The sequence below is a fragment of the Bufo gargarizans genome, chromosome 3, assembly GCF_014858855.1.
Source record: "Bufo gargarizans isolate SCDJY-AF-19 chromosome 3, ASM1485885v1, whole genome shotgun sequence".
NCBI classification, from domain to species: Eukaryota; Metazoa; Chordata; class Amphibia; order Anura; family Bufonidae; genus Bufo; species Bufo gargarizans.
The window spans coordinates 199,137,896-199,162,245 of record NC_058082.1 but is presented as its reverse complement, the minus strand read 5'-3'; the positions used below and the strand labels follow the sequence as shown (position 1 = coordinate 199,162,245).

Here is a 24,350-nt window from a genome sequence, read left to right as displayed (position 1 = left end):
CAATCCATTCAAGTGAATGGGCCTGGGCTGCAATACCAAGCATGGCCACTATACAATCTACAGCGCTGTGCTTATTTTGCTGTGAGGCGGCGGTAGCTCTCACTGAAGCGCCACAGCCTCTTCACACAGTTGTTCGGGTGTAGGTGTCAGACCCCACTGATCAGATAGGTAAATTAGTATCACTATAGAAAAATGATTTAATGTCATAAATGAGCAATGCGATTTTATATGCTCATAGGATTATTTCTTCCTGTTCTTCTATACTTCACAACCACTATTCTAACCAGCATAGCAGGCAGGTATCACCAGGAGGCCCAGCAATGGATAGGGTTTCTGAACCCAATTCTGATATACCCTTTTCCAGTTTGCTTCCCATGTGACCATAAAAGTGGAAGTCACAGTGCCCCCATAATAAAGAAAAGCCATAGTGCCCCCATAAATGCCAGCCATGCTAGCCACCTGACTGTGATAGCAGATGCCTGAAGCCCAGAATATTAATAAAAAATAATGTCATCATTATCATGATTGATAATCATTAATATTATTAATAATATAAACCAAACCCATTTAACCTTGTGAGGATGAAAAAAAAAGCTCATATGTGTAAAAAGTGGTTAAAATTATACCGTCTACAGGTATAAAATAGTCCAGATAGGCACTATACTTCGTAAAAAGGTACACCTTCAGGGCTTATTTTTTCCTGGGTCCTTGATTCTTCACCCCAAAAAACAAAACAAAAAACAGGTGAAAATAATAGGGGGCACCGTTTTATTCATCCCTTCTGTAAGGAACTGCAGCTCATGCGTTCAGATTTTAGGGTTACTTATACTGTAAGTGACGTCCAGGGGACTGGCCGGTGGAAGTGATGCAGGGAACTTTCAGGAGTGGTGGATCTCTGATCAGACGTTATCCAGCCTGGTTATGTAATCTATAATAAGGCTTGGAGTAAACCGATCCACCTTTTAAACAAAGAATATTCTGTTCAACTTTTTCGGCAGTGGGGTTGATCAACCATGCAGTTTTTCCACCCATAATAAAGCTGCTACATCATCATATTTTATTCTCTTATGCCACTTAGAGGTTAAAAAAAATATCATACATAAATGGAAGCTTTTCGAGCACAGGAAATCACAGTAACGTAAATGGAGCAGGCATAATCAAAAATATCAGCAAAAAACTGCAAACTTTACAAAGAAAAAAAACTAAAACGTGCTGATTAATATGTGGTGACAGCGTCATCTAGTGGTCATTCTGCTGCTACACTGAATCTAATTGGTATATGCTGAAAAAAAAGACAAAATGATATCCGCCTAACAAAATAAAGATAGTAATGTAATTAAAAAAATAAAAAAGTTTTACAAAGGCACTTGTTAATTAAGGATCAGTCTGATAGCAGCAGCATAAATAGGGGGCTGGTTCTGACTGTCCGTCATGAGCAAATACTCAGCTTTTACCCTGTATCTATTGATATGTCTTCCCAGGGTGTATTGTCTAAAATACTCAATATTCAATATTCTGTAGACACAAAAGTCACAATCTGTACAACATTATTCAAAATTATTCATCAGAATAAAATCAAACTGTGCCTCAAAACTAAGTTGTCTGCAAAGAAAATATCGTAATCTCATGACAACACTTTCACGGTACGGAATAATCCTGACTTACCTTTTTTAAACTGTATCCAGCGTGAAAAATAATAGGTGGCAACAAAATATTAAAGAAGACTTCTGGGTCAAAGGTCACCTGGAAAGAAGCGATAATACATTCAGATTACACGGGTGCTGGAATTGGGGGAACTAAATAAACACAGTTAAGAAGATCATCATCTCTCTTAATTGACCTAAGCGCATTATGCTAGGCCGCAGAAGGGAGTAAAGCATGTGATGTTAGACAACAAACGCTGGGCTGTTGTGATTCGGGCTACCATGGAAGTCTTACATTTTATAATGCAAGACGGGGACTAAAAATAAAAATCTGAAAAATACAAAAACAAGGCTCAATAGTTTTTGTAGGTTAGACCCCATACACAGATGTCCCATAGTAAAACTTAGTATGCACACAGCAGTTTTTGTCTGGCCGATTCTCGCCATATTTGCTGGGTTGCAGCCATATCTCTGCAGGTCCCCATTATAAATAATGTTACCAGATGGCAACGCTGTAGCTTCCAGAAATGCAGAGCGATCTGGCAGGCTGTTCCCTGCAGGATATACAAGCGCTAGTGTGAAACTAGCCTAACATTGAATTCAATAGAAGCTGCAAATCTTTGTTCACTGTGCTAGCCCTAGTGGCAGCTGCTGGAAAATATTTTCTATGGATACAGATTTTTATTAAAAAACAAAAAAAACAAAAACAAACACCCTTTCTGATGGAGAACTTGTCACTATGAGACCTCAAAGCATCAGTGTGCTTTTATAATATAGAGCTATACTAATCCACCAAACGGCACTCTTAATCTAGCAAATGGAAAGGGCTTCCTGGTTCAGTACTTTTATTTCATATGATCTTTTTTCAGACAGCTAGCCGCTCTGAAAATGATCATTAAAATATACACATCACACCAGAAATCCTCAGAAATATGTGAAACCTAGCTCAAGCAGAAAAAAAATAAAATTATTCCAAGCCAACAAAATGTAAGTCTCACATTGCTCAAGATCAATCATATAGATAGAGGTAATGCTTTGGACAGGCAGGGGGTCATTTAGCAACCAATATGCGCCACTTTTTGGCGTATATTAGGCGCAGATTTTGTCGCCGATCTTAATAAATGAACCCAGTAGTATACACTGGTGTGGACGACATTATTAGAATCTAAATGTAACACCATTTGCCTTAGATCACCTTCAACTAGAATTCGTGAGAGATGAAAAACTCCAGGTTGTAGCTCACAGTGGTCATTCCCTATTCTTCTACAACTGTCTCAAGGTTCTCATTTATCCAGCTCATGGTATATCTGTAAAGAATAAATCAAGGCAACCGGACGTACTGTAGATTTCTTGAAACGTTTCACTCGTTCTTCCAACGAGCTCTCTCAATTCTGAGTGATTGTACAAGAGAATTTTTGTACAATCACTCAGAATTGAGAAAGCTCGTTGGAAGAACGAGTGAAACATTTTCAAGAAATCTACAGTACGTCCAGTTGCCTTGATTTATTCTTTACAGATATTCTTCTACAAGTTTAGGCTCAGATTTGGTCTTACTGGTCACCTTCTAAAACTTCGCTCTTAAGCACTGGTTTTATTATCTTGACGTCTAATACAGAAGAGGCAGAAGGGCGATTATACATTCTACATAAACTGCTTAGAGCCTGAGGTATACGACTAGAGAACCAAGTACAGGTCTGGCCACCATGAACCCAAGTAATCAGTAATTTAACCACCTCCCGACCGCTGTACGCGTATATGCGTCCGGGAGGTGGTTGCTTTATTCCTCCTGGACGCATATACGCGTCTTCTCGCGAGACGCGAGATTTCCTGTGAACGCGCGCGCTCACAGGAACGGAAGGTAAGCGAGTGGATCTCCAGCCTGCCAGCGGCGATCGCTCGCTGGCAGGCTGGAGATCCGAATTTTTTAACCCCTAACAGGTATATTAGACGCTGTTTTCATAACAGCGTCTAATATACCTCCTACCTGGTCCTCTGGTGGTCCCTTTTGTTAGGATCGACCACCAGAGGACTCAGGTAGGTCAGTACAGTCCCACCAAACACCACACTACACCCCCCCCCCCCCGTCACTTATTAACCCCTTATAAACCCCTGATCACCCATGATCACCCCATATAAACTCCCTGATCACCCCCCTGTCATTGATCACCGCCCTGTCATTGATCACCGCCCTGTCATTGATCACCCCCCTGTCATTGATCACCCCCCTGTCATTGATCACCCCCCTGTCATTGATCACCCCCCTGTCATTGATCACCCCCCTGTCATTGATCACCCCCCTGTCATTGATCACCCCCCTGTCATTGATCACCCCCCTGTCATTGATCACCCCCCTGTCATTGATCACCCCCCTGTCATTGATCACCCCCCTGTCATTGATCACCCCCCTGTCATTGATCACCCCCCTGTCATTGATCACCCCCCTGTCATTGATCACCCCCCTGTCATTGATCACCCCCCTGTCAGGCTCCGTTCAGACGTCCGTATGATTTTTACGGATCCACGGATACATGGATCGGATCCGCAAAAAGCATACGGACGTCTGAATGGAGCCTTACAGGGGGGTGATCAATGACAGGCGGGTGATCACCCATATACACTCCCTGATCACCCCCTGTCATTGATCACCCCCCTGTAAGGCTCCATTCAGACGTCCGCATGATTTTTACGGATCCGATCCATGTATCCATGGATCCGTAAAAATCATGCGGACGTCTGAATGGAGCCTTACAGGGGGGGTGATCAGTGACAGGGGGGTGATCACCCTGATCATCCCCTGTCATTGATAACCCCCCTGTAAGGCACTATTCAGACGTCCGCATGCGTTTTGTGGATCCGATCCATGTATCCGTAAAAAATCATGCGGATGTCTGAATGGAGCCTTACAGGGGGGGTGATCAGTGACAGGGTGGTGATCACCCTGATCACCCCCTGTCATTGATAACCCCCCTGTAAGGCTCCATTCAGACGTCCGCATGCGTTTTGTGGATCCGATCCATGTATCCATGGATCCGTAAAAAATCATGCGGATGTCTGAATGGAGCCTTACAGGGGGGGTGATCAGTGACAGGGGGGTGATCACCCTGATTACCCCCTGTCATTGATAACCCCCCTGTAAGGCTCCATTCAGACGTCCGCATGCGTTCTGTGGATCCGATCCATGTATCCATGGATCCGTAAAAAATCATGCGGATGTCTGAATGGAGCCTTACAGGGGGGGTGATCAGTGACAGGGGGGTGATCACCCTGATTACCCCCTGTCATTGATAACCCCCCTGTAAGGCTCCATTCAGACGTCCGCATGCGTTCTGTGGATCCGATCCATGTATCCATGGATCCGTAAAAAATCATGCGGATGTCTGAATGGAGCCTTACAGGGGGGGTGATCAGTGACAGGGGGGTGATCACCCTGATTACCCTGATCATCCCCTGTCATTGATAACCCCCCTGTAAGGCTCCATTCAGACGTCCGCATGCGTTTTGTGGATCCGATCCATGTATCCATGGATCCGTAAAAAATCATGCGGATGTCTGAATGGAGCCTTACAGGGGGGGTGATCAGTGACAGGGGGGTGATCAGGGAGACTATATGGGTGATCACCCCCCTGTCATTGATCACCCCCCTGTCATTGATCACCCCCCCCCCCCCCCTGGTAAGGCTCCATTCAGACATTTTTTTTGGCACAAGTTAGCAGAAATTTTTTGTTTGTTTTTGTTTTTTCTTACAAAGTCTCATATTCCACTAACTTGTGTCAAAAAATAAAATCTCACATGGACGCACCATACCCCTCACGGAATCCAAATGCGTAAACATTTTTAGACATTTATATTCCAGACTTCTTCTCACGCTTTAGGGCCCCTAAAAAGCCAGGGCAGTATAAATACCCCACATGTGACCCCATTTCGGAAAGAAGACACCCCAAGGTATTCCGTGAGGGGCATATTGAGTCCATGAAAGATTGAAATTTTTGTCCTAAGTTAGCGGAAAGTGAGACTTTGTGAGAAAAAAACAAAAAAAAAATCAATATCCGCTAACTTATGCAAAAAAAAAAAAATTCTAGGAACTCGCCATGCCCCTCATTGAATACCTTGGGGTGTCTTCTTTCCAAAGTGGGGTCACATGTGGGGTATTTATACTGCCCTGGCTTTTTAGGGGCCCGAAAGTGTGAGAAGAAGTCTGGGATCCAAATGTCTAAAAATGCCCTCCTAAAAGGAATTTGGGCCCCTTTGCGCATCTGGGCTGCAAAAAAGTGTGACACATCTGGTATCGCCGTACTCAGGAGAAGTTGGGGAATGTGTTTTGGGGTGTCATTTTACATATACCCATGCTGGGTGAGAAAAATATCTTGGTCAAATGCCAACTTTGTATAAAAAAAAATGGGAAAAGTTGTCTTTTGCCAAGATATTTCTCTCACCCAGCATGGGTATATGTAAAATGACACCCCAAAACACATTGCCCAACTTCTCCTGAGTACGGCGATACCACATGTGTGACACTTTTTTGCAGCCAAGGTGGGCAAAGGGGCACCTTTCGGATTTCGCAGGCCATTTTTTACACATTTTGATTGCAAGGTACTTCTTACACATTTGGGCCCCTAAATTGCCAGGGCAGTATAACTACGCCACAAGTGACCCCATTTTGGAAAGAAGACACCCCAAGGTATTCCGTGGGGGGCACGGCGAGTTCCTAGAATTTTTTTTTTTTTGTCGCAAGTTAGTGGAATATGAGACTTTGTAAGGAAAAAAGAAAAAAAAAAAGAAGAATCATCATCATTTTCCGCTAACTTGTGACAAAAAATAAAAAGTTCTATGAACTCACTATGCCCATCAGCGAATACCTTAGGGTGTCTACTTTCCGAAATGGGGTCATTTGTGGGGTTTTTCTACTGTTTGGGCATTGTAGAACCTCAGGAATCATGACAGGTGCTCAGAAAGTCAGAGCTGTTTCAAAAAGCGGAAATTCACATTTTTGTACCATAGTTTGTAAATGCTATAACTTTTACCCAAACCATTTTTTTTTTGCCCAAACATTTTTTTTTTATCAAAGACATGTAGAACAATAAATTTGGCGAAAAATTTATATATGGATGTCGTTTTTTTTGCAAAATTTTACAGCTGAAAGTGAAAAATGTCATTTTTTTGCAAAAAAATCGTTACATTTTGATTAATAACAGAAAAAGTAAAAATGCCAGCAGCAATGAAATACCACCAAATGAAAGCTCTATTAGTGAGAAGAAAAGGAGGTAAAATTCATTTGGGTGGTAAGTTGCATGACCGAGCGATAAACGGTGAAAGGAGTGTAGTGTCGAAGTGTAAAAAGTGCTCTGGTCATGAAGGGGGTTTCACCTAGCGGGGCTGAAGTGGTTAATGAATAGCACACAGCATCCTCTACAGCAGAATTGTAGGTCACTGAACTGAAGCCTCATGGGCAAAAACAGGCCAAGTGAGCGCTAGGCTCTAAGGCAAGTTTCAGATGTGCAACGAAGCCTGAGAACATCACAAGACTCAGGCAGTAATAGAGGAACTCAAAGTAGAAAATCACTCTCACATACAAAGCAATTTAACCCAGAACACGACAGATCAAGCAATTTAGAGCCAGAAATTACAAGGACTGATACATCTTGTAGACCAGAAATGCTCAACCTGCGGCCCTCCAGCTGTTGCAAAACTACAACTCCCAGCATGCCCAGACAGTCTACAGCAGAGCACGATGGGAGTTTTTACAACAGCTGGGGGGCCGCAGGTTGAGCATCCCTGTTGTAAACAATACCTGCTCAGCATAATCCACATTCCATAGTCAAGAAGTTGAGCCACCGACGCCTCTTACTCGGGTCTGTAATTTGGTAAGAGAATAATACGTAGTAATGTACCATATGGACTACGCAGATTTAGACTACGAAGACATCGTTTTTTTTTAATAATCAGTAATACGCCTATATTAGGTCTCTATCTGGCACAGATTGCGGACGAAAAGGTTATTTGCGCCGCAATCTGCAACTCCCTCCCACAGGTCTAAAAAAGTGTGCGGGGAAGGGGAAGGGCCGGCATTTACTATTTTTTACTCCTGTTTTAGGAACTTTGCAGATGAGCGTGTCCGGATTAGGTCTGGATGCGTTGCGAATGCATTCAGTGAAAAATGTGCAATTTTGCAGGCAAAGTCATTCAGTTTTGCCTGCAATCGCGTTCAGTTATTATCGCGCTGGTGCAATGCAATTTAATGTGTTTTGCACGTGCGTGATAAAAAAAAAAAACTGAAGGTATACAAACAACATCTCTTAGCAAACATCCGTGAAAAACACATCACATCCACACTTTCTTGCAGATGTGATTTTCACACAGATCCATTCACTTCTATGGGGCCAGAGTTGCGTGGAAAATTGCAGAATATAGAACATGCTGCGATTTTCACGCAACGCACAAGTGATGCGTGATAACCAATGCACATGTACACAGCGGGTCCAGATTCCATGCAGGCACAATGTGTTCACATCACGTATTGCACCCACGCAGAATTCTCACTCATATGAAAGGGGCCTTAGGCGTAGAAAATGGTCTAAGTTTAAACCAGAAAGGAAGCTGTCTAAGGGCTCATTCAGACGGCCGGATGCTTTGTTCCGCATTTTTGCAGAACGGGTGCGGACCCATTCATTTTAATGGGACCGCAAAAGACGCAGATCCGCATTTTTACGGACAGCAACAATGGAACTCTATTAATTGATGAGAACCCAGCCTAATGTGTATGGTCCCCTTAAGAGTCAGCAGTAGACAAGGCTTCTTTATCACTGTATGTCATTTATAGTGATATACATATAGCTGAAGGGAAAGACAAGTAAATTAATACGGAAAAGAATATAATACACCTGAGGCATATAAAAACCTTGGGGAATAACAGTCTAACCAAGCCCTAGCTACATACATTACTACTGTGGATTACCAGTGACTGAACACAGTTTCACATCAGACCCCCTTATGTAATCCTTTCAATGAGACCATTATAATTTCTGGATAAAGGACGTTACATTTTACTGCACGTTACAGAGAAAATCTGTGTCACACCGCCAGCTGTTACTGATGTTTGATTATCTGGTAGTGTGATAGAAGCAAAAAAAAAATAATATATATATATATATATATATATATATATATATATATATATATATATATATATATATATATATATATATATATACACACACACACACCCCTAAAGAATTATTAGGAACACCATACTAATACAGTGCTGGACCCCCTTTTGCCTTCAGAACTGCCTTAATTCTACGTGACATTGATTCAACAAGGTGCTGATAGCATTCTTTAGAAATGTTGGCCCATATTGATAGGATAGGATCTTGCAACTGATGGAGATTTGAGAGATGCACATCCAGGGCACGAAGCTCCCGTTCCACCACATCCCAAAGATGCTCTATTGGGTTGAGGTCTGGTGACTGTGGGGGCCATTTTAGTACAGTGAACTCATTGTCATGTTCAAGAAACCAATTGGAAATGATTGGAGCTTTGTGACATGGTGCATTATCCTGCTGGAAGTAGCCATCAGAGGATGGGTACATGGTGGTCATGAAGGGATGGACATGGTCAGAAACAATGCTCAGGTAGCCCGTGGCATTTAAACGATGGCCAATTGGCACTAAGGGGCCTGAAGTGTGCCCAGAAAACATCCCCCACACCATTACACCACCACCACCAGCCTGCACAGTGGTAACAAGGCACGATGGATACATGTTCTCATTCTGTTTACGCCAAATTCGGACTCTACCATTTGAATGTCTCAACAGAAATCGAGACTCATCAGACCAGGCAACATTTTTCCAGTCTTCAACAGTCCAATTTTGGTGAGCTTGTGCAAATTGTAGCCTCTATTTCCTATTTGTAGTGGAGATGAGTGGTACCCGGTGGGGTCTTCTGCTGTTGTAGCCCACCTTTCTTTCCCATTCTGACATTCAGTTTGGAGTTCAGGAGATTGTCTTGACCAGGACCACAACCCTACATGCATTGAAGCAACTGCCATGTGATAGGTTGACTAGATAAATCGCATATATGAGAAATAGAACAGGTGTTCCTAATATATATCTATCTATAGTTAGTAAGAGTCCAGCGGGAGCAGTGTCCACAGGGGCCGCGGCAACACCCCAATAATATACGTCGCAAAAGTTGCCACAATATGGGTGAATAAAAGTTCACTATTTTTCACTTTTAATTGGAGTGCTGTCCATTTTCTTCAAGATATAGATAGAGAGATAGAGAGAGATATTATATATATATATATATATATATATATATATATATATATATAATAAAAAATCCCCTCCAATACTCTGCACATTGCTCTTAACTAACTGCACTTAGACCACTGTAAACATGCAACCAGTAAGTGTAATACGATAAGGACAGTGTGTGGACAAAGTATAGAAATAAACTAAAAAGAAACCACCCAATCTGCAGATACCACTGTGAGCACCAGATGGCGACAAAGAGGCCGCTCAGAATGCATCAGTCTGGCAGCGTTCAGCCTCCGCTCCGCAGGCGGACACCTGAACGCCGCTTGCAGCGTTCGGGTGTCCGCCTGGCCGCGCGGAGGCAAACGGATCCGTCCAGACTTACAATGTAAGTCAATGGGGACGGATCCGTTTGAATATGACACACTATGGCTCAATTTTCAAACGGATCCGTCCCCCATTGACTTTCAATGTAAAGTCTGGACGGATCCCTGAGGCCACTTTGACACTTAGAATTTTTTTTACAATATAATGCAGATGGATCCGCTCTGAACGCAAGTGTGAAAGTAGCCTAAATCGTTTCTCAGAGGTTGTAAATTAGTAGCAAGGAGCTTCACTTTTTATAAAACAGATTTACTGGTAATCATTGGAGGGTTAAAGGGGTTGTCTGGTAATAAATACTTTGTCGCTGTTCCGAGCAGCCTGCCTTTGCTAGGTAAAGAATCATACTTACCTGCTCACCACACTCCAGTCCTGCGCACTTGCTTCTCTATGTCCATCTTCCGGATCCAATCACCTACTCCGCTGCAGCCAACGACTGGCTGCAGTAGTGACAGGTCCTCAAGACAGTAATCCAATGTAGTAAGTTTCATGGCACTCTGTGTTGTCCTGGGTGCTTTCAGTTGGGTTCCCAACTCAATGGTATACAAAAAATAAACTTCAGAAATCCAAAACTGTAGGATGTAGCATGACTGTGCTGGTATTACCTCCAGACGGCGACCGTTATACCACAAGCTTATTAATCCCATTGCCATACATGTTGATATTAGTTTCACGTTTTACAGCCTTATTGATGGTTTTATTCTGGATTTACATCCCTATTGTATCGTACGACTTCTATCTAACGCATTTATCACCAGGAGATAACCGAATGACTGTTTCAGCTTCTCATTTTGTATATTGACGATATGAATATATCAAGCATGACTCTAGCGGGGCAGGCTGCGAGCATCAGCGAAAAAGGATTTCTTGGAGGACAACCCGTAGCAGCTTATACTAAAGTAATAACGTCTTCACAGACTAGACAATCTGTCTGCAGAATCCTTTAATCAATACTTAAAAAATGTTCATTTACATTTTTTTAATGAAATGCACACTATGGGGGACATTTATAAATAATGGCATAATTTACACAAAAAAAATACTAACGTTACATATCAAAAGTGGTGAATTGTTTCACCTCATATCACTAGGCACATGCCACTTTTAAAATGTGGCTTAAAATATAAACCAGATTATCACCTATTTCCCTCTATTTGTAACATTTTACCACCAGTAGCACTAAAATGTGACTTTTAAAGGAAACCTGTCACTGGGACTTTGGGTATAGAGCTGAGGCCGCTAGCACATCCACAATACCCAGTCCCCATAGCTCTGTGTGCTTTTGTGTAAAAAAAAAAAAAACAATTTGATACATATGCAAATTAACCTGAGATATCAAATCGTTGTTTTTTTTTTAACACAATAAAAGCACACAGAGCTATGGGGACTGGGTATTGCGGATGTGCTAGTGGCCATCTAGCAACCCATGTCCTCAGCTCTATACACAAAATCCCGGTGACAGGTTCCCTTTAAACCAAAATGTGCCATTTCAGCCACCCATGCCAGACCGCACTTGAGACTTTTTAACCATATTTGCGACTTTTCCAGACTCAGGAAGTTTTTGTCATTGTTTATATTAGATAAAAATTAATGTGTCCTGTTTTAATACTTACCTATCACTTGTTCCCACGACGAGTTGGTTCTCTTTTCAGAAATGCGACTGACAAAAAGTCGCATCTTTCTGCCATAAATGCAACCTTTTTACACAAACCACCGCCACATAAGCTGGCTTAATTGTCTGCAGTAATTTGAGCCAATTCTGCTGATAAAAGAATGATAAATGAGGCGTAATATGCACCAATTTGATAGCCCCGCCCACTTTGACATTTATATTTCATTTTATGGTGAAAACGCCATTTTGTTTTGGTGCATTTTACTCCATAATTCTGGTGCAACATGCTTAGTAAATGTCCCCCTATATCTAGCTATAAATAAAGGGATCATGCACACGGCCGTAGTTTGTCCGCATCAGATCTGCATTTTATGCGGAAATTATTTCAATGGGGCCTCAAAAGATGCAGAGTTGCAGACAGCAAACTGTGGCCCTGCAAAAAAAATTGAACATGTCCTATTCTTGTCTTTTTTGCGGACAAGGATAGGACATTTCTAGAGGAGTGAGAAAAGAAAAATGGCAGCATGCATAAGGCCAGGATCTATGATTTACGGACCGCAAAACAGATGCAGCTGTGATAAAAAAAAATAAAAAAAAATAAAAATAATGTGATTTGTTACCTGAAAGGGCATCAGCAGAATTGTACCTATGAAAATGACTGAAGTTTAAATATATACAAATGAGCCTCTAGGAGCAACAGAGGCGCATCTTCTGTATGGCGAGCATTTTCCTGTACTGCACTGATTACCGGCGCAGAGTAAGGCCGAATGCACACGGCCGTGAGCGGTCCGTGGTAACACAGCCTGGATTCCTGCTCACACCAGTAGCGCACGGTGTCATTGGTTGCTATGACGCCATGCGCTACTGCTCTCAGCAGGAATCCAGGCTGTGTTACCACGGACAGCTCACGGCCGTGTGCATTCGGCCTAAGCCTTTAGGAGAAGTCATTCATGATCAGGTTTAAACTGCCTGGCCCTGTCAAAGTACAGAGGGCACAGCACAATTGCAGAGAGAGCAGAGCCTCTAGGTGTAACAGTAAGGCCCCCCGTTGCTCCTAGAGACTTATTTGCATATATTAAAACTACATTTTTCTCAGCAATCTGCACATATGAGCATGTAACCAACACAGATGCCTTCCGCGGCCAAGCGCACATGTAACAGGTCAGCCAGTGTCATAGATACAAATCTACTGACAGATGCCCTTGAACAGCGAAGCGGAGCTGAAACTATAAGGCCTCTTTCACACGGGCGAGATTTCCGTGCGGGTGCAATGCGTGAGGTGAACGCATTGCATCCACACTGAATCTGGACCCATTCATTTCTATGGGGCTGTGCACTTGAGCAGCGATTTTCACGCATCACTTGTGCGTTGCGTGAAAATCGCAGCATGCTCCACTTTATGTGTTTTTCACGCAACGCAGGCCCCATAGAAATAAATGGGGCTGCGTGAAAATCGCAAGCATCCGCAAACAAGTGCGATTTTCACGCACAGTTTCTAGGAGACTATCAGGATGGAGACCCGATCTTTATATTATTTTCCCTTATAGCATGGTTATAAGGGAAAATAATAGCATTCCTAATACAGAATGCTTAGTACAATAGGGCTGCAGGGGTTAAAAAAAATATATAATTTAACTCCCCTTATTCCACTTGTTTGCGCAGCCCAGCTTCTCTTCTGTCTTCATCTTTGCTGTGCAGTAGGAAAAGGACCTGTGGTGACATCACTTTTCGCTCATCACATGGTCCGTCACATGATCCATCACCATGATCCTGAACGGATCTCACAAACAGAAACCAAAACGCCAGTGTGAAAGTAGCCATGCACCCCCTTGCATAGACGTATTAGGGAATGTTATATCGATTCTCCTATTCAAAGAAGTACGTAATCATGGCAAGGAATTGACAAGTCACATGTACTCTGTGTAAAGAGTAAGTAACGGTACATTAAAGGGGTTCTGCAGTTTGTTTAAACTGATGATCTATCCTCTGGATAGATCCGCAGGGGTCCCACCCCTGGGACCCCCGCCGATCAGCCGTTCGAGAAGGCAGCGGTGCTCCAGTGACGTCACAACTAGTATTAACTGGCCTGGGCGGGCTACGCTCGGTTCACTTGAATGCATAGATCATCAGTTTAAACAAACTGCAGAACCTCTTTAATCCCTTCCTTTCCATCTGGTACTTCTGCTGTGTCTCTGAACTTTGAAAAAACACTTGAGTGCTGCAACCCACGCTGATCACTAGAACAAGCCGTCTCTCCTTCCCAGGGAGACTGACTCAATATATATAGTCTATGAGGCTGTCTCAATCTCGGTCTCCTGCAGTGAGGAGAGAAATCATGCTGTGTGAGCACTTCTCTCTCTTCGTTCTAGCGATCGGCAGGAGTCTCTCAGCACTCTGGCCCCACCAATTTAAAACTTTCATATGTCATATGATACATCAAAAGTTTTTTCAATGTTCAGTGACACCAAGCATTATAAAGACATCTTACATGTTACATATTCTGTCCTAAGCTGTTAGGGGCCTATACTCTTCAGAGTGGCTGGACCAGCAGAAGGAGGGGGGGGGGGGGGGGGGGGGGGGGGCATTCTTGCCTGGCTCCATCACTCTATAGCAGTCTCAGCAGGTCCTGGGTCTCTGGGAAATAACATCCTGTTGACAGGCATTACGTTACAACTGCAGCCAATTACTGACTGCAGCAGTGACCTGTCACCCATGTGGTACGTCACTCGGTAACGTGCAGCATGAGAGACGGGTCATGGCTGCAGCAGTCACAAGACACCCATCAACTGGATGTTCATTCCCAGAGACCCGGGACCTGCTGAAGCGACCAAGAATCAATGTAGCTGGAATCCAGCAGTGGTGACCAAGCGAGTATGAACCCGACCGCGGGTCTATCCACTCTGTAGAGGTCTGTTAAAGGGCATCTGTCAGCAGATTTGTAGCCAAGAAACTGGCAGACCTGTTACATGTGCGCTTGGCAGCTGAAGGCATCTGTGTTGGTCCCATGTCCATATGTGTCCACATTACTGAGAAAAGGTATGTTTTAATACATGCAACTGAGCCTCTAGGAGCAAAGGGGGCGTTACTGTTACACCCAGAGGCTCTGCTCTCTCTGCTACTGCTGGGTTCTCTACACTTTGACAGGGCCAGAATGTTGATGCTTTCACTGCCTGGCCCTGTCAAAGGCAGAGGATAGAGCAGAGCCTCTAGGTGTAACAGTAACGCCCCCATTGCTCCTAGACGTTGTTTTAATATATGCAGATTATTATTTTTCTCAGTAATGTGGACACGTATGAACATGGGACCAACACAGATGCCTTCAGCTGCCAAGCGCTCATGTAACAGGTCAGCCAGTTTCATAGCTACAAATCTGCTGACAGATGCATTCTAAAAAGTTTAGTCTTGGATAACCCCTTTAATTTGTGACCAAATCAAACTTTATCAAAATGAGATCCACACAGTCATTTAGTTCAGAATTCCTCTTCTGGAGTTAGAAGAACTTGTGCCACCTGGAAGAGAAGCCACCTTTAATGCCAAACAAATATCCACCACATCATACCGATAACTTGAAAGCACAACAAAACCCAACAGTATCCCCTCCCCAAAAAATAACCAAGGGTCACTTACTTTTCTCAACATGTCATTCTGTTCCATATTATGAATCTTCTCAGGAATAATTTCTCCCTTTAATGTGTACTCAAAGAACTTCCCACTGACGTTGACCAGGAGTGTGGTGAATGCCCTCTGTTCTGGAGAGCAGCTGATGGCCTTGTCATAGGTGCTGGTGGAAGGTATGCCATACCTCAAAATCACCCCAACAATAAGACCTGATCAATGAACAGAATTCAGTCAGAAACATCAATGACTATGCAAGAAGGTCAGATCTTGAACATTATTTCTTACAACTTCAACTCAAAAGGGACCAGAAGGAGTGGGGGTTGGGGCCTTGGAGCTGAAATAGAGTGGTGGTGAATAGAAGAGTGCCTAATCCTATAAAATGTCCCCCATATGCCGGGCCCCTCACACTGAATCTACTTAGGCTACTTTCACACTCGCGTTTTGGGCGAATCCGTCATGGATCTGCAAAAACTGATCTGTTACAATAATACAACCACATGCATCTGCCATGAATGGATCCGGTTGACGGATCAGTCATGAACTCCATTGAAAGTCAATGGGAGACGGATCCGTTTTCTATTGTGCCAGAGAAAATGGATCCGTCCCCATTGACTTACATTGTGTGTCAGAACGGATCAGTTTGGCTCAGTTTCGTCAAGCGGACAGCAAAACGCTGCAGCAGCCAATGGCAGAAGGGGATGGGGACGAGCCTCCCTAGCGTCACCCACGATGCTAGGGAGGCTCCTCCCCATTGCTACCCCCCCCCCCCCCCCCACGACATCGGATGTTTTCATCCGCACAGGGAGAAGCAGCAGTGGCGGTGTGGGGCCTAACTAAAATTGGTTTTGGGGTCAGGCAATCCCTTTAGAGGGGGTTATCCAAGTTCTATAATGTCCCCCCCACATGCCCAGGTCCCTTACACAGACCGTACTTGCCTCACTCCCCAGCACCCACGTCGTTTCTCATACCAGCATGGCCGATACTGCATCTGCATAGCAGGCCGCGACGGGAACGAGCCTCCCTAGCGTCACCCGCTTTGCCAGAGAGGCTTGTTCCCGTTGCAGAACGATGCAGTGGCGGCCGTGCCAGTATGAGAAGTGATGCAGGTGCCAGGGAGCAAAGTAAGTACTGTCTGTGTGAGGGGTCCAGGTATGTCGGGGGCGCATTATAGAACTTGGATAACCGCTTTAAGATGAAAAAAAAAAAAAAAAAAAAAAAAAAAAAAAAAAATAATCATGCTTTCTTTTCAACTATACAGATATTGTAACCACAGACATCTGGCATAAAAAATATATATAAAAAATGTACTGTATATACTGTATGTTGACCTGTACCAACTATGACATCCTAATATAATGAAATAAATAAGCAAATGCAAACAGGAAAGGGCAGCAGCCTCTGTACTATATACAATACACAAACATGAAATTACATTACTGCTACTTCTAATAAACTTCAAAATGTGCACTAAGAACCTGCCATTCAAATTACAGTCAAAATTATTCAGCGTTTCATATATTCTAGATGAATGTGGCATGTAACATTTAGGAAAAAAATACATTTAGTTTATTTAAAGTTCTCTTGTCAGCTACTTCCCCCAGCGGTACAATCTCACTTATTGGAGGACCTATCCATAGGATAGGTCATCTACATCAGACCAGCGGGGGTCCAGCGCTTGACATCCCCACCGCTCAGCTATTGTCACAATCTCCGGCATGGGAACTGCACAGCGCGGTCCAATGTGTTGTGGCCATGCAGTAAGCAGTCACTGGCACTATACAACGGATGGAGCCGTGTGGCATCACTGCCTGGGGCCGACACCGAAGCTTGTGAAAACTGCTGATAGGCAGGCATGTCAGGAGTAGTGCCCTTTCCAATATGAGAGAGTACTGATGACCTATCCTAAGGTTAGGTCATCAATAAGCAAGTCCCAGACAAACACCTTTAACTAATCAATACTGGAAAACAAGTCCAAACTATTGTGTAGATGAAAGCCCCAACATATTCTAAGTGCTGTAGACCATCATGGCATGCTGGGGGTTGTAGTTTCACACTAGCTTGAGAGCCACATAAATAATGCATGTGAAAACTGGAAGCATACATTAAATAATATATAGAAAGTATTAATAGCTCTATAGTGAATCACCTGGCAGTGTATGGCGGTACTACTGGAATAGGGGCCACAACGAGCGCTGCACTGGCAGGAGCACACATAGCTGCTCCTGATTGTGCCCGCTAAGCTTGGCTAAATCCTGGCACAGCACATTAGTACCCTGGGCCGATATGACGTTTCAGGATTTAGCTGAGTGGAGTGGGCACCTGTTTGTGCCCCTAAAAGCTGCAGTAATGCCAGACCCCCAACAACTGATATTTGTGTTATATTCTATGGTGTGCTATATGTGCCAAGTTACTGAGGATCTCTCACAATACAAACTGCATAGAGATCTTAGACCTAGTCACAATAGCTGCATTATCCTTTAGGAAATTTTGCCCATCAGATATTATAACAAGCATTTTATTAATCCAATTAAAGAGTTAAAGTACATCCCAGCCCCTCGGCTTCTCATTCAAATGCTGACATACATTAAGCATTCTGATTTGGACTTTCACAGTAAGTACACCGGCCTCATCAGGACAAAGATTTATTTAATACTGTATGCAGTATGCATTGTAAAATCTGAGGATACTCTTTAACCCCTTAATGAGAACAGACATGTCCCTCTACAAACGCCATTAAAAAAGGTCTTATTATAGGCCACCTTTTTATGGTGGCCTACTATAAACGCTGCACGGGTTCCCCAAACTTGACTCTCGTTTGACAGCCAGGATCCTGCTCTAACAGCCCAAATCAGCAGAAGTCTATTGCTCACGGCATCTAAGTGGTTTCAGAGTGAGGGGGTCTCTCTGTCACCCATCCGTACCCCTGCAAATGAGACTGCGGGGTGCCGGACGTCTGTAAACTGGAACCAGGGTTCAAATGAAGGACCCGAGCCCTGTCTATATGCCCACCTGAATAGGACTGAACAGTTTTAATTACACTGCGCCGCCTCTACAAGCGAGATGACTCACAGGTAATTTTTAAGTGGAAGCAACACTTACACAAGCACCGCTACCCCTTCAAACAGATGATCGGCGGGGGTGCCGGTAGTTGGACCGCCACCGATCTGATATTAATTACCTATCCCACGGATAGGACATTGATATCTTTGTACTGCACAATCCCTTTAAAGTTTGGCATAAATATATACCTGACATTTCATAACTGACTAATACAGTGCTTGAATGTCCGTGGATAGCCCAGTGAGTAGAGGGTATTGTAGACAACAACTGGGACCTCCTTCTTAAGTGTTTATACAGATCACATCAATGGCGGGTTATCATAACAAAGGCAGTGCTATTGGTATACTAGCCAACTTGTGCTTTCGCTACTAAGCCCTAGTCTAGCAAGGGGGAGCACCTCAAATTGGCTGTAGTCGGAGCACCCGCCCTGAGAAGAGCGACCCCCAGCCAGCTGGAACCTCGGAACTATTTAGAAAACGCTCATAGTACAAGCCCTAATTCCGCCAATGCGTTTAACCAGTAACCGGATTTTTAGGATGAAAAGTGTTACCCCATGTGGTTTGAATGAAGTTCTCTCTTTCAAACCCTTCATATAACATATGGACTCTCTGGCTTTAAATACATGATTCCAGGCTCCTCAGAGTCTATTCTACATGATGGAGATTGCTTCTTATCATGGATCCTAGAGGAACCTGGTCCGAGACCTCTTTTCACCCCTCCTGCCTCTCTCTCACTTTTTTTTATGTCATCTTCATATTATGGTTTCTTCCTCTCCCAACCTCCCTGATAACATTCAGGGCAATTGCCACATGTATCTATAAGTATTTTCACCCCTTTGATGTACACCCTGGTACACCCAGGTGTCAATACATACACTTATGATGTGTGTCCTTATGCCTCCTTATCTGTTGCTACATTTTGGGTATGTATTTGGTTATTCCTGTATACTTAGCACCCAGGTCCATTAGGCACCATGACCCGATTTTGGATATATGGTTACCATGACAATTTGTGCTGGCTATTTTCTCAGTAGATCTAAATTATACAGGACCTACGAAAAAGAAATTAACGGAGAATCGCATATAGGGCCCTGCCGGGAAAGCTCTGCTCTGTCACCTAGGTAATGATCCCGCCCCTTGTCACGCATTGGATGACGTACGTATGATGCAAGGACATGAGGCGGAGCAGATTAGCCGGCCCCTCCCTCTGCTTGCTACGGGCTAACTGCGTTGCAGAGTCCCCTGACTGGGCGGTACTCTGTGTTAAATAGATCACGATTTCACTCAGTTTGCCACTGCCACTCTATACTTTGACTGCCCGCCATGCTGCTTACCCGGCGAAACTCGCTGGAGGAATCTATATTGACCCCGACCAGCTGATCTTAAATATATACCTGACATTTGTATTGTTGTCAAAGCAGTAATAAAGCCTAAACAAGAACAACCACGTGTGCAACAGCTTGTACAGGAATGTATTTCAGAAGCATGAATTCCATTATGGAATCAAATTTTATATAAATAAGAGCTGATGGTTTTGACTGCAATTTTATCCCCCGGTCTGAGGCATGGCCTGACAGGCAGCCTGTGAAAAGCCCATAGACTGCAACAGTATTCTATTGTAGTCTATGGGGCAAACGATCATGAGATCACATATTAAAGTTCCTAAAGGGAAGTAAAAATTACTAAAGGGAACCTGTCACCGGGATTTTTGTGTATAGATCTGAGGACATGGGTTGCTAGATGGCCGCTAGCACATCCGCAATACCCAGTCCCCGAAGTCCTGTGTTCTTTTATTGTGTAAAAAAAAAAGAAAAGAAAAATAAGATTTAATACATATGCAAATTAACCTGAGATGAGTCAGAGCTTGAAAATATGACTCTTCTCTGGTCACACAAGATAGATATGACTCTTATGTTAATTTGCATAAAAGGCGGGAAGTACAAAAATGCATACGGTAATACTTATTGAATTAGTCTGCAAATGAAATTAAAAGTGCAATTTAGAAACACTCAGTGAGGGTAGCATAGTAAAGGTGACAGGTTCCCTTTAAAGTTTAAAAAAAAAAAAAAGTTCATAAAATGTACAAATATATATATTATAATATGGAAATCACCCAACTTTCCAAATTCACATTTAACAACGAACAAACAAAAAAACATAATTGGTATCGCCACGTCTGAAAATTTTCTAACTATTTAACCCCTTAGGCCTCTTTCACACGAGCATGACGGATTGGCTCCGGATGCGTTCAGTGAAACTCACACCATTTTACAAGCAAAGTCAGTCAGTTTTGTCTGCAATTGCGTGCAGTTGTTTAGTTTTTTTTCTGAACGGGTGCAATGCGTTTTGATGCATTTTTCACACGCGTGATAAAAAAAACTGAAGGTTTACAAATATCTCTTAGCAACCATCAATGAAAAACGCATCGCACCCGCACTTGCTTGCGGATGCAATGCGTTTTTCACGCAGCCCCATTCACTTCTATGGGGCCAGGACAACGCTCATGTGCACAGCCCCATTGAAACAAATGGGTCAGGATTCAGTGCGGGTGCAATGTGTTCACGTCACACATTGCACCCGTGCGGAAAACTTGCTCGTGTGAAAGGGACCTTAAGGACTCAGCCCTATTTCACCTTAAGGAATTGGCCATTTTTTTGCAAATCTGACCAGTGTCACTTTAAGTGCTGATAACTTTAAAACGCTTTGACTTATCCAGGCCATTCTGAGATTGTTTTTTCGTCACATATTGTACTTCATGACACTGGTAAAATGATTCAAAAACCCAACGGATTCCGCATAAAACGGATGACATACGGAATGACATCCGAATGTATTCAGTTTTTTGCGGATCCACTGACTTTGTATTGTACCAGGATCCGAATTTTGCGGAAAAGAATAGGACATGTTTTATATTTAAAACGGACATGTGGAACGGAACAACGGAAACTGATTTTTTCCAGGACCCATTGAAAATGAATGGATCCAGATCTGGTCCGCAAAAAACGGAACAGATCAGGAAAGAAAAAACGGACGTGTGAATGGACCCTAAAGTTGATGACAGGTTCCCTTTAAATATTTTCCTGTGCGTTGAATGCTGTAAGAAAAAAAATAAAGCTGACTTATTTGCTGTTTTTGGTCACCTCACCCCCCCCCAAAAAAAATTTAAGTGTTAAAAAAGTATTATTTAATCTAAAAAGGAACAAATAAAAACTAAAATGTGCCCTGCAAATAACAAGCACTCACAACTCTATAGACAGAAATATAGAAAAAAGTTATGGGTGATATGGTGATGCAAAGAAAAAGTTGTTTTTTTTAAAGTTTTTTTTAAAAGTAGTATAAGGTTAGAAAAATTAGATGGCGGGGAAGAAAAAAAAAAAAAAAAGAAAATATAAAAAGTCTGTGGCCTGAAAGGGTTAAGGGCTCAGTGCATTTGGTTACAGAGTTCCATGCATAAACATATGCAGGAAGTGACTAAGTAACTACTATAGAAAGCCAGAAGAGCAGCATTTAAAGGGGTTGTGCAGCAATTTATATTGATGTCCTATTCTCAGGATAGGTCATTAATATCTGATTGGTGGGGGTCTGACACCTGGCACCCCCCCCCCCCCAACCAGATGTTTGAAGAGAAGGCAGCGTTCCATGCAAGCTCCGCTTCCTGCTCATTACACTGCACTGTGTCTCAGATGTGCAGGGCAATTAAAAGTACTCACTCCATTCACTTGACTGAAGAGAGTGCTTGTAATTACACTACGCCACTGCTGCACAGGAGACGACGCGCAGTGTAAAGACTGGGAAGCATGGAGCGTGGCCTCCTTGTCAAACAGCAGATCAGGGGTCCGACGTCCCTGCTGCCGATTAGATATTGAGGACAGGTAATCAATATAACTCACTGCACAACCCCTTTAACTATATTTCCATTAGATAATCAGGGTTCTGATCACAAAAAAAAAATTTATTATTATTATTATTATTAATAATAAAATTATTATTGTCACAGAATTTTGTTATATATATTCATAAAAAGAGAACTGGTATTCAAGATTGGACATAGCCATGACTGAGATTTATGAAACACTAGCCTACCCAAACAAGATTTTCCAGAAGTAAATTGCACTTACAGTACATACATTCAAAGTATCCTCATGTTGTCAACAGGTAAAAAGAGAATACATTAAAGGGCTCAGGTAAAGGAGCTTTATTAACACAGAAAGGGGATTTTACCTTGTAGGATTCCTTTTATTTTACAATTTTAAAACCACATAAGGCTACTTTCACACTGGCGTTTTGAATTCCGTTTGTGAGATCCGTTTCAGGGATCTCACAAACTGTTCAAAACGGATCAGTTCAGACCCAATTCATTCTGAATGGATGCGAATCATCAGTTTGGCTCCGTTCCATCTCAATTCCACTCTGGAGGTGGACACCAAACGGATCCGTCCTAACTTACAATGTAAGTCAATGGGGACAGATCCGTTTTCACTGACAATATGGTGCAGTTGAAAATGGATCCATCGCCTATTGGCTTTCAATGAAGTCAGGACAGATCCTTTTTGACTTAGACTTTAAAAAAAAAAAAAGAATAATGCAAACAGATCCGTTCTGAACGGATACAAGCGTTTGCATTATAGGTGCGGATCAGTCTGTGCAGATACAAGACGGATCCGCACATAACGCAGGTGTGAAAGTAGACTAAGGGTCCATTCACACGTCCGTAATTTGGGTCCACATTCGTTCTGCAATTTGCAGACCCATTTACTTTCAATGGGACTGGAACGGATGCGAATACGCATTTCACGGATCCGCATCCGTTTTTTTTGGGATTCGCAATTCAGTTCTTGAAAAAAATAGAACATGTCCTATTCTTGTCCGCAATTGCCAACCAGAAATGTAAATGTCTGTAATGGCAGCGGGGCCCGGTGCCTGCTTCATTCATAAAGTGGGCGGAGCAGGCGCTACGAGCGCCCACCCGGCCTCCTGACTGCTAAGATGTTAGTAGTACAGCGCTAGATTTAAAATGATTGGAATACTTTAAAAATATCCACAAGTTAGATATGATTACTGTATACTACAGTGAGCGGGGCCCGGCGTAGTAGAATACAGTGACTGCACCGGGCCCCGCTGCCATTACAGAAACAGATGCCGGCCCCCACCCCTCCTCCCTCTCAGCCTATTCACCAGACGGTTGCAGCATACGCCCCATAAGACGCACTGGTATTTTTCCCCCACTTTTGCGAAAAATACGGTACTTCTCTACTGTAAGAAAAAAGGCCAATGCATGCAGTGCGTCACGTTACCGCAAAACGAACACGTTAAGTGACCATGAAGAAGCATGCTTTTCATATGCTTCACAATATGGCACGCAACGCACAGTTAAGGAGCGGTAATACTTATACTTTCCATTGTGTTGCGCTGTTACAGGGAACACAACGCCCATGGTTAACCTAGCCTCTCACTGATTGCAGGACTAGACACTTGTATAAGTGAAGGGAATGGATAGTCAATAGTTCAAGACTGAAGCTGTAAACCATTTGAAAAACTGCTGTCATTCAGCTAAGGCTATAAAAACTTGTAAACTCAGATTGTTAGCTTTAACTTTAAACATGACTATGGGATTCTACTAGGGAAATCATGTTTTACAATAAATGCCCCTTCTTGGATTCTCCCACTGCCCTATCTATAGCAGAAGATCAGCACACAAAGGAGAAGGCAGCAGCTTCCTAGCCAGTAGTTCTGTGGTAATGACATGTATGTTGCCTTTCTTTCCTTCAAGGAATGTATAAAATAC

The 24,350-nt window shown here is 43.0% G+C and overlaps 1 protein-coding gene across 5 annotated transcripts in view; it reads right to left on the bottom strand.

Moving 5' to 3' along the window:
• Window positions 1-24,350, bottom strand: part of SLC9A7 (solute carrier family 9 member A7) — a 108,973-nt gene that overhangs the window by 59,639 nt on the left and 24,984 nt on the right. For all 5 annotated transcript variants that reach the window (XR_006388188.1, XM_044284603.1, XM_044284605.1 and 2 more), the window contains exons 2-3: window positions 15,516-15,715; window positions 1,666-1,743 (exon numbers count right to left, since the gene is read on the bottom strand). Coding sequence is in view for 4 of the 5 variants with exons in the window: in XM_044284603.1 (XP_044140538.1) it covers window positions 1,666-1,743; window positions 15,516-15,715 (278 nt within the window). In the remaining variant the exon portion in view is untranslated. The remainder of the gene's footprint in view (window positions 1-1,665; window positions 1,744-15,515; window positions 15,716-24,350) is intronic.